This window comes from Chaetodon trifascialis, chromosome 7 (genome assembly GCF_039877785.1).
Source record: "Chaetodon trifascialis isolate fChaTrf1 chromosome 7, fChaTrf1.hap1, whole genome shotgun sequence".
Taxonomy (NCBI): domain Eukaryota; kingdom Metazoa; phylum Chordata; class Actinopteri; order Chaetodontiformes; family Chaetodontidae; genus Chaetodon; species Chaetodon trifascialis.
In genome coordinates, this window is record NC_092062.1 from 9,385,379 (window position 1) to 9,396,959 (window position 11,581).

An 11,581-nucleotide genomic window follows, 5' to 3' on the forward strand; every position below is an offset into this window, starting at 1 on the left:
GTTCCTCGGGATGTACTCCAGATCATCCTTTCTGTAAACACCTAAACAAGGTGAACAGTGTGTTAAAATCTGAGTCATCCAGAAATACACTGCCTCCTTGTCTGACATTCAGTTTCTGGATTTAGCGTCTTATTTTTTCCTAGCTGCCGCCTAGTTAAAATGTGCAATTATTTATCTCCTTTATAGTAACCGTTTTTAACCGATGCAGGATTATACAAATGGATTTCACTTTATCTTACTATTTACCGTCAAGTTCAGCGTGTATTTTGTTCGCCTAGGTAATAGTTCATAATAAGGCGTTTGTATAGCAACTTATAAACACGATGTAGTGGTTGAAATAATCAGAGAGGCCTGAACAGCAACGCAAGACAAGATCAGATGCACTGACAGGGAACTTTGCAATGTCAGTGTTGTCCTCAAGTAGCTTCTCAAACTCTCCTGACGGGTCACGTAAGGACATTTTGGCAGACGGCCGGGTCGGGAAACGATTGCGTTTACGGCCAGCTCATAATAATTTTACCATCGCGCTTTCTGCGGAAGGGTCGATACCAAATCCACGTAATAAAGAGTATTATGTTGTAAAATACTGTATATTTTTGCTCAGATTCCGAAATTTGTTAGCGCACCGAGAGTCGCCGAGGAATGACGTCAGGACGTAGCACAATGAATGATGACGCCGTTTGGCCACTAAAAAAATCTGCCGTTAAAAAATACCAGAGAATTAGGTCAGCAAACCAACCAACGGCCACATTATGAATGTAACTGCCGTGTTTTTGATTATATAACTTTTACAAAGACGCGAGCTGGCCATAAAATAACCTGCTCCGACGAGGAGAGAGATGTCCGGTGTTTCCAGCATCTGCAGACGCGGGCCGTAGCCGTTCCACCGGTCCGTGTGTCTGCTCGCCTGCCTCCGCTGGATTTGGGAGACCCGCAAGCCCAAACAACGTTAACGCTATTCCAGACCCGTCCAGGCTGGGGCTGAATGGTTAGCCGTGGGAAGGAGAGACAGCGACAGACACCACCAAACAGAACCTGAAGGCTGCTCGTAACCCCCCCCAGGAAATTACTTCTCGCCTTGTCTCGACAGACTGGTAGCAACACACTGCACATTTCAGTAGTTCCAGTAAGTTTACCGCCAGACATGATCAATAATGATGAAAGCCCCGGCTAACACTAGCTTGTTGGCCCGCCTCATATACATGCTAGATGCTGTAGAGCTAAGTTAGAGGTCCTTTTGTGTGAATTTATTGCTTTACTGTTACTTTAATAATAACGAATTAGCTAGCTCACACCTCCAAATTGTTATTGAGGTGCTAGCTGTTAATGCAAATGATTTCCTGGTAGCAGTGCAGCACAGTACACTGTACACAGTTAATGTTGACACTATGCGACCTATTGAACAGACTTAACCAGCAGTAACACATGAACAGCTGGCTCCAGGCATGTTGTTGTTGTGTCTTAAAGTGGACATTACAATTGCACATGTTGCAACACCTCTATCACGGTGAATGACCTTGTCGTAACTGAGGCGGTAAGCATCAAGTTAAAGTATGAGCTGCCTCAAGGGATCGTCATGAACACACAAAGACACAAGTGAAAATTTCAATCCATTTTGCAGTAACCAGGCAATGTGTGCTAAATGTGTAATTAAGAAACTCTAAACCACATCCTGGTGTAAATTTTTCAGGCGATATTGTTTTGGCCCTGCTACTGTTGTAAGATCAGTAAACAGCCTTTATGTGGGTTTATCCTGTGATGCACTAAGTGACATAAGACATGAATGTAGGTTTGGGAGGCAGTTCAGGACTAAAGGTAATTTCTTTCATGTGGATTTTTTTTTAAATTCTGTTGCTGGAATTAATGATTCCAAACATAACTAATGACTCTAGTTAGTTAGTCATTGTTCTTCACTTATGTTTTTGTGCATACCTGTGCAATGTATGCATCTGACCAACAGTTGATAATAACAACAATATGATAATAAAATAGAAAGAAGCAGCAAGAGCATCCATGACTTTTTAGGTTTTTCCAACTAATGAATATGAGCGGGTCATCAATGTCAATATGTCTTGCCATTGTTTGCATGTATTTGTATTTATTAGTTACTTAGGTGGTGAATGTTACACCTGTTTACTTGTGTGTTAGGCTACATAAAGAGCAGGCTTTACTCACATAATTCTTATGACAGGTAAGCTGTGAAATACCATGTTTTTAGTACACACAACATTCATTCTCTATGCATTGAAAATATGTAGAATTTGTTGAGTTCCAGAAATAGTTTAATACATATATGGATTGTTATCTTACTATATCATGGATATAAGTTGAGCTGATGAATCTGTTGGTTATTTTTTAAAGTCTTTGTTTAGTCTTGTAAAAGTTGCCTGTCATAAAGCATAAGAGCTTCCTTTGTCAAAGCAAGTTGTAAATCCTAAAGGCGTTTGATTGGAAGCAGAAAAAAAATTCTTCTCTAAGTTGTGAAGCTGCTTTTTATATGACTTGTAGCGCTGAAGGAGCCATGTAAGACCAATCACCAAAAGAAGTATTTGAGAAGAAAACATCCAAAAGTTTTTCAGTTTACTCTTTATGACAATTCATATTTATGACATTTGCATATTTGTTGTTTCCCCCACCAGAAATACACAATGCAAGCTGTCTTGCATGTGAACAGAACAACCTAAGACATGTGAGCCTCGACACTTCTGTCCCAGATCTTCTTTACCCCGCGCAAACAGAGTTTGGTTTGACAATGTCAAGTCGCCGGAAATCAACTACACCTTGCATGGTGCTGCCCTCTGATGTGGTGGAGCAGGAAGAGGTGGAGGAGAAAACAGAAAGGGCAAAGGATGAAGAGGTGATGGAGGAGGAGGAAGGAAAGGTGAAGGAAGGAGCAGAGGAGGGACCGACTGCAGAGGAGCTGGATCAGGCAGTAGTGGTCGTCCCGACCCCTCCAGATACAGGTAAGCTCCTTCTTGGCCCATTCTCCCATCTATAGATGACAATGGCACTTTAAATCTGAATTAACAGGAATGACATATCTGTCACAATGCCGTGTTATTATTATTGTAGATGACCCCAGTGTCTCTGCTGTAGAAGAAAGCGAAGTCCTTGCTCCCTCACTGAAACGCAGTGCTACAAACCCTCCTGAGGATCCAGGCAACGACCAGCCAACCCAGGAACAACAGTGTGACGCATCTGAGGAGGGAGGAGCAGACCCTGCTGCCGTTGCTGCCATCTCTCTCAGCAAGACCCCCATCATGAGGATGAAGACCAAATCTGAGCCCAAGAGGATTGCTGTGTCACTGAAGTCAGCGGACGAGACGGCGGAGGGTTTTGGAGGGGGTGGCGAGGGCGAGGTGGGAGGAGAGCAGGAGCCCATCGAGGCTCCTCTTGGCCCGATGACGCCTGTGGAGATGCTGCTACACGACTCCATGAAGCTCGGGGGAGGCGGCATGCTGGTCAGCCCGCCCTCAGAGCAGCAGAGGAAATCATCCACTTTAAACCCCACAGTTCTGCCCGCGGGCCTGGCACAGGTATCAGGTCTTGATTATGCAAGGGTTTAGTGGAGTGGGTGCAGCAGAATTTGTATGAGAACATTTAGCCCTATCTGTGAGAAATTGGTACATGATTTCAGACTCAACAGCAGCACAAGCACAACAAACAGCTGGTAGGCTTTGGATAATGGGTGGCTGTTATGTTAAATCTCCTCAACCAAGAGGTTAGGTGTCAGCTTCAGCTACAGAACAGCAGTCCTGCAGCTGACAGATATTCATTGTCTTGTTCAGAGACACTTTGGCAGGACAGCAGCTTGTCCAACAGGGCTCGAGCGGCGTCTCCCATTCACCAGTATGTGGAATTATCAGTCAGGTCCTTGATCTCCTCCTTCTCTTCCTTTATTTCAGGTGCTTTCTGCTTTCCAGGCCCAGCACACTGCAGCAGCAGCAGCAGCTCAGCCTCAGCTACTGATTCCCCTCAGCAGCATCCCCTCCTACAGTGCAGCTATGGACACCAACCCGCTGCTGGGCAGCACATACAAGAAGTTTCCTTATCCCTCCATGGTTGAGATCAGCAGCCTGGCAGCACAGACACAGTTCACAGAGGAGCAGATCAAGGTAGATGAAAGCTGTTTTGGGTGGATTACCTGTGCTCACAAAGGATGTTGTGTTTTCAGTTTTTCTTTTATAAGGTTAGATACCTCAGAAAGCTGCAAGCATAAGCTCTTAACTCTGTGTATTTTATTGAATAAAAAGCCACCTCAATCTTAATTTTAAATTCAAGTCTGAAATATACTTAATAGTGCATTTTTTGTGTATTTTGTAAATGATGAAGTGAAATGTCCTTGATCTACACTCAGGTGTGGTTCTCAGCCCAACGGCTGAAGCACGGTGTGAGCTGGACTCCAGAGGAAGTGGAGGAAGCCAGGAGGAAACAGTTTAATGGCACGGTGCACACGGTGCCTCAGACCATCACTGTCATCCCTGCTCACCAGCTCTCAGCCGCTGCCAACGGCCTACAGTCCATTCTTCAGACCTGCCAGATAGTGGGTCAGCCCGGGCTGGTGTTCACACAGGTAGGTAAGGAAAGAAAACACATATCCAACAAGACTCGGCTTTGACCTGCCATGCCTTGAACTTAAGGCTGGTATGACTTTAACATGCTTTAGTTGTAATTAAGTCAACTTCGATTGCCTTCTTTGGCTTGGTTAGACTTTGGTTTAGCTGGTCTCATTTGAAATGGCTCAACTAAAGTTGGCTTGAACTGATTTGATTGATTTGACTTGAAACAATTTGATTGATTTTGATTGTAGTTGACATGGACATGACATTGACTTTCCCTGCTTACTGCCGTCTCTCCCAATCAGTCAGTGTCAAGCCGCTGTGTTTCATGAGCTTTGAAAGTAAGCATTAGCTTAAGACTGCATGATTTGTTGTTGTTGTTGTTGTTGTTGTTGTTGTTGTTGTTTGTCATTTAAGGTTGCAAAATGTTGATTAGATTCTCTGTCAGCAGATAGTTATAGCATCATTCACTACCATTAATTTACTTTTAATGATCGTGCAGTAGGCCCAGGCAATGATTTACTGTAAATGGTTAGGTTTTAATTCATCACCCTTTAATTCCACTGTATCTCCTCTCAATCCAGATGAACTGTTCATTTCATTTAACGATCAGCGCCTATACATCTTCAACCAAATGGCAACATTTAAAACCAGGAAACTAAAATCAAATTCCCTCCCCTGGCTGAACAATCACATTTGAGCCCTTAAGAGACTCTGCAGAAAATCTGAACAACAGCGGAAGATCAAATACAGTGAAATAGAATGTAACTCCGTTCAAACCCAATGTTGAATTATCAGAAAGCAGTTAAGGATGCAAGATTGAATTATTTTCCTGAACTGTCATCTAGAAATAACCATAATCCTCAAGTTCTCTTTAAGGTAATTGATTCTTTTATTAGTGGCCTTTCCACTTCTTCTCCTGTACCTGAGGCTGAACTGCCTGATAAATTTCTTGCTCATTTTGTAAAGAGGAGGATATCCGGTCTCAAATCCAGCCTGACCTTTGCATTCTTTCCATTCCCCATGTCAATTCTGCCACTTTTACCCAGTTTCAACTCATCGCAGTTTCAGTGTTAGAGCACACAACCTCCCATATGAACTCATCATCCTGTATCTTGGATAGCATCCCCACTAAGCTGCTCAAGGAGGTATTCCCCACTGCCCGCTGTAAGCCCTGTTATTTTGCAGATTTTTAACAGCTCTCTGATCTCTGTGTTTTTTCCCAGACAGTTTTTAGCATGCAGTTGTTCACACACTGCTAAAAATCAACTCATTCAGATCCCCTGTGATTAAGGAACTACAAACCAATGTCAGTCCTTTTTACCTAAGGCTCTGGAGAAACTAATTTGATCCCAACTGATAGACTTAATGAATAATTATACTGTTTCTAACAGTTTATGGTTTTAGAGCACTTCATAGTATGGAGACAGCACCTAAGGTTAAGGTTAAGGTCACTAATGGCCTTCTGTTGCCTTTGACACAGTTGATTGCAGTATCCTTTTATATGGTTTGGAGACCTGGGAAGGCATCAAGGGCTCGGCTCTTAGTTTACGGACATACCTCTCCAACAGAACTTTTTCTGTCACTCTGGGTAACTTTTCTTCCTCGACGGCTCAGTTGAATAGTGGTGTCCCTCAAGGCTCAATTCTTAGCCCCTTTCTGTTTTCTACATATGTGCTGCCTCTTGGCCAGGTTATTCAATAATCATGATGTGTTTTACAATTTTTATACAGATGACACTCAGTTATACAATATATGAAATTCTAGCTGCCAAGCTGATCTCGCAACCTGCCTCTCTGATACCAAATCCTGCATGTCTCAAAATTTTCTTAAATTTAATGATGATAAATCTGAAGTCATTCTGTTCAGTCCCCCAAATTCCATCAGCTCCTTTGGTGCTAATCTTGGTGGTTGTACAGTCATGTTTCTTCCGGCTCAGGTTAATGTCTAAAATTAGGCCATTTTTATCAATTGCTGACCTACAAAAAGTTGTACATGCTTCTATCTATTCTCGGCTTGATTACTACAGTGCACTTTACTCTACCGTTTCCAGCGGGTACAAAACGCTGCTGCTTGACTCATTTACCCATTTTATCTGCCTCATCTGGTTTTGTTTTTTATTTTGTAAAGCACTTTGTAATATTGTCAAGAGAAGTGCTGTGCAAATAAAGTTTTTTATTATCATTATTAAAAGGCCCTCTGTAGATCTTTACTGTAGGTGATACACTAATATTCCTCAGTCAGCTGGATGTTCTGTGTTGGTTATGGTCTCTGGACAGACTCACTTTACTAATCAGGGAAGAGAGATGTATTGTATTGTAATGTAGTCTTGCCAAAAAAGCACAAGTCTAGTTCCACAAGTACATGAATACAGTTTCATGCGCAAAAAATTGATTTACGGCCCTTTCCATATAGTCAAGTGTTATAAATGATGTCTTCACTCGCCTTTGACAACAAACTGACTCTCTGTAGGTCGGCCCAGGGGGGAGTCTTCCAGTGACCAGTCCCATCACTCTGACAGTGGCAGGGCTGCCCAGCCAGTCCCAGAGCTCCAGCAGAGTTTCCTGCCAGCCTACCCCAACCAGCAGTGAGCTGAAACGGGCCACCACTGTCCAGCCTCCCTCTCTTTCTCCACAGGTGGGAACAGCACTTGTTGCTGCCTTTCACACTGCAAAAATGTAGCTCTTAAAAACAAGATGAAAAAGCAATACAGTGGGGGAAATGTTCCTTAATATTAGCAAAATGATCTGCCAACCGAAATGGAGTAAACTATAGTGGCCTCAAAAATAAAAATAGCAGCAGCAATACCAGTTGCATCTAATGTACCCAAAGTTACCCACACCTCATCTGTAGCCATTTTGTATGTCTCCTAACATATTCAGTGTCTCAGTGTGCCAAATGAAACTGCAGAAACATTGTTTAATATCTAAGTCTGCCCTGTCCTTTCTAAGGAGAACTCTGCCCTCAGCGCTGATACATTCAGTTTGCGGCCTAAGAAGTCCAAAGAGCAGCTGGCAGAGCTGAAAGCAAGCTACCTGAAAAACCATTTTGTCACTGATGCAGAAATTGCTCGGCTGATGAAGCTCACCAACCTGACAAAGGGAGAGATCAAGAAGTGGTTCAGCGACACCAGGTACAACCAGCGCAACTCTAAGAACAGCCACGTCATTGTTTTCCATGACGGAGGGGGCAGAGGAAGCGGCAGCTGTAGTAACAGTGCTAGCACCACCATCGTTATCGACTCAAGCGATGAGACCCCCACATCTCCCCTTCCTCCACGCACTCCTCCTGTGAAGGAGAAGGAGTCGCGGCCCAAAACATGGAATCCATTTCCAGATTTCACCCTGCAGAAGTTTAAGGAGAAGACTCCAGAGCAGCTGGTGGTGCTGGAGGAGAGTTTCGAGAAGAGCAGTACCCCATCAGATGAAGAACTGAGCCGCCTGAGGACAGAGACTAAACTGACGCGGAGAGAGATTGATGCCTGGTTCACCGAGAGACGAAAAATGCCATCTGTCAGCACCTCCTCCCCAGATTCTTCTGAAGGAGGAAAGGCGGAGACAGACGGAGCAAAATCAGGAGACATAGGAACAGGGGCCAACTCTTCCCCCTCTGCGTCCTTGTCACGTAAAGGTAGTCAAACTCCTCCTGGCGGTCGAAGTAAGCAGCTGCCTGCTACCAGTAGCAGCAACAAAGACATGAAAGATAAGAGTAAAAAGACTCCGGAGCAGCTCCACATTCTTAAAAGTGCCTTCGTGCGTACCCAGTGGCCCACCCCAGAGGAGTACGACCAGCTGGCAGAAGAGAGCGGCCTTCCTCGCTCCTACATCGTCAGCTGGTTTGGGGACTCTCGGTACTCGTGGAAGAATAGCAACCTGAAGTGGTTCTTCCAGTACCAAAGTGGCAACATCGAAGGGCCAAATGGCGGAGGAAGCAGTAAAATGGGAAGCAGCAGCAGCAGCAGCAGCGTTGGTCGAAAAAGACGTGTTAGAAATCGTGGTTGGGGTCGGTCCCGAACCAGAAAGCAGCCGAGGAGGTCTGCTTCCTTCGGTGCAGATGCCAATAGATCTCCCCCGTCAAAGAAATTCAAGAGTGGGAAGGAGATTCTGAAGGAGTACTACCTGAAGCACCACTTTCTCAACGAGCAAGACCTGGATGAGCTTGTCACCAAGACCAACATGAGCTATGAACAGGTAATGAAAGATGTGAGAAGGCGTGTGTCAACTGTATCATGTTATAATCAGCTTCTGACCTGTCGACCAAGTACCTGACATACATATTAATGAAACTTACTGAGCCATCACAGCTTGATTTTAGGTTTTTCTATGTGCATAAGAGAAACATCTGCATGGTGCAACAGCTAAATCATTCAAGGTTTACTTTCATAATCCAACTCCCACCCAGTAACATGAATTATAAACAGTAGCAAGCTGAAAACTGTGGACTGATTACTGCACATTCAGCTTTGTTATGTCACCTTCCTTTAAAGCGTGCTCAGCTGTAGCACTAAAGCTACAGCCCCGCTCTCAACACGCCGTATTGGTGTTTCTCTTATCTTCACAAGGTGAGGGAGTGGTTTGCTGAGGTCCAACGACGCTTGGACATGGGCTCAGATCCCTTCCATGATCCGGCCATAGGAAGGACAGACGGAGACGAAGGAGAGGAAGAGGGAGCGGACATGCAGGGAGAGGCGTCGGCAGCCACCGAGGAGCAGAGCGGCGCAGGGATGGGAGAGGAGGAAGATGATGAAGGAGATGAAGAGGATGATGGCGACGATTCTGACGACAGTGAGGTTTGGGAGCCATCACGTAGCGTCAGGAAATCCCTGTCAGTTTCCGAAGACTAATGATGGTTGGAAGCATGGTGAAACATTCTAGATATGTTACAAGAGAAATACTGATATGATCAATGCTGGAAGACAGTTCGCTAAACAAAGTCTTTGTGCCGCTGATTTGCATGTACACTCATTCGCAACATGAATTCACTGTTCAAACTATTTCTGAATCATGTCTACACAAGACTAGCAGATGGACTATTAGCTTTAGCTCACTCTCTCAATGCTTATTTACTGTAAGTAATGTATAACAGTTAAGAAAGGATTCAAGGTAAAGAAGGAGTATTTAGCAAACCGTGCTAATCCTTTGTGACACACCAAACTTTTCAAGCTTACAAAACAGCAGTTTCACAATATTTTGTCAAAAGGAAATACCATGAAGTGCAATCTTCAAGCTGAGCTGAAGATGAAGGCTGTACCCAAAAAGGTGTTGTATCCAGACACATCCATACAGCCGTCTTTAGAAGCAGCTGATGAAAAGTAAGAGATTTCAGGAGGAGTTGACAGCTTCAGCGTCTACCATGCCCCTTGTTAAATTTGCACTTCTTGCTTGCTAAAATGAAGCCAGTGAAGGAAGATTTATTTACACATTTATGCTGCATTTCCTTGAGACGCCGTGTTGTTGCACAGGCCTGATTTCAAACTTCTGTCTCCAGTGCTATGAATGTTTCACCCCCTGGCTCCAAACTAACACAGAAAAAAAAGAGAAAAGACTCATCTGTCATGTTTACAAAGGTGCTTAAAGATGTATCACAGCGAGACGTCGCTCCTGAGCGATGTCCCCAATGAAACTGGCATAAGTTTACTTGAGGAACCGGTTGCTTTTTACATATTACAGTATCTTTTTTTCGAGCACTTGTGAAGATCATTGCAAGGACCAGATAGGAATGAGCAGGTTGTTTGAGCTGACATGGATTGATAATGACACTGAAAGTCAGGCATTTTATCTCGACATGAGGCAAAGTACCTTAATGCTGAATGAATGCCGGGATGCTTTTAAACAACACAGGATGTCTACCCAAGTCTTCCCTTTATAGTGGCTTGTTGTTTCATGAGTATTATAGATTTTTAACTAACACCTACATTTCTGATGGAGAAACCCCACAGTATGTGTTTAATATGCACTGTTATTAATGTTTTTAGACTAATTTTTCACCTTTTGATAGAATACATCTTGTGCTATTATGACCTTTTTAAAGGTTTTTTTTTGTTTGTTTGTTTGTTATGTAGATTCAGACAGTGTGAGGCTGTTGTCCCAAAGCTGAATGTGTTGTCTCCTGAGCAGTGAGCTACAGTTTGAGACAGTGGCACTTTTTGTGTGAACTAAGTAATGGCCGCTGTGAGGCAGGCGTCTGGGTCCACTGACATGATAATAGAAGCAGAAGTGTTTGGCTGCGGCGTTTTGCTTAGCGTTTACTCGTGAATGGATGGACTGAATTTTAAGATGAAGATGCAGCATTGCAGTTTTCCCCCAAACTCTCTGAACTAGGCACCAGCTGCCGCTCCGGTGTACATTTAGAGCAAGTCAATCCACAGGTTACCACCATGACGAGACTGCAACCACCACCAAATCACTGACACCTGGCCTTTAGGTTTGGGCTCATCTGCTTGTGTCAAAGACGAGGCCTGTGAATCATTTGTGGTCTCGACCCGTACTATAGAGAAAGACTGTTTAATAGCATTTCAAATAATCATTTGACTCCAGTCTGCACTGAAGAGAAAAACGTGAAGCACCTAAACTAAACTAAAAAAAAATGCACTTTGTCCACTTGTGTACATTGTGGACTAAATCCTGATTAGGCACCTTAATCTCTTATTATACCATAAAATGGCTCTGAGAGACCAAATCTGTTTTTTTGTATGACGACAAACTGAACCAGTGTTTTGCCTTTTTTATCCTCAGTGTGTTTTCAGGAGGAGGAATGAATTTATCCACTTTTCTAATAATATGTGTTGTTTCATAGTTGGTGTTTCTAAGGCTCAAAAAACTAGTAGAACAATCACCCGCCGCTTTCCTTCGCTAAATTGCACAATTTGAGCCCCATTTTGAATCTTTTCTCCTTTTGGAAAATGCACACGTGTTCTATTTGTCGTTCTGTTTTTGTATTGTTGCTTTAAATGGTGGGAGTTGTCTCCCACCTCTCCTTCTCTGTCTCACTCTTTACCCCTCTCCTCCAGTCCACTTTTGTAA

The 11,581-nt window shown here is 43.6% G+C and overlaps 1 protein-coding gene across 1 annotated transcript; it reads left to right on the plus strand.

The window, feature by feature from the left end:
- Positions 1-650: 650 nt before the first annotated feature.
- Positions 651-11,130, plus strand: LOC139333784 (zinc fingers and homeoboxes protein 1-like). Its single transcript, XM_070966427.1, has 8 exons — positions 651-1,126; positions 2,640-2,963; positions 3,073-3,536; positions 3,906-4,115; positions 4,358-4,573; positions 7,032-7,196; positions 7,511-8,749; positions 9,121-11,130. Exons 2-8 carry the CDS (start codon positions 2,753-2,755, stop codon positions 9,400-9,402), a joined length of 2,787 nt encoding a protein of 928 aa, XP_070822528.1. The 5' UTR covers positions 651-1,126; positions 2,640-2,752; the 3' UTR covers positions 9,403-11,130.
- The last annotated feature ends 451 nt before the right edge of the window (positions 11,131-11,581 follow it).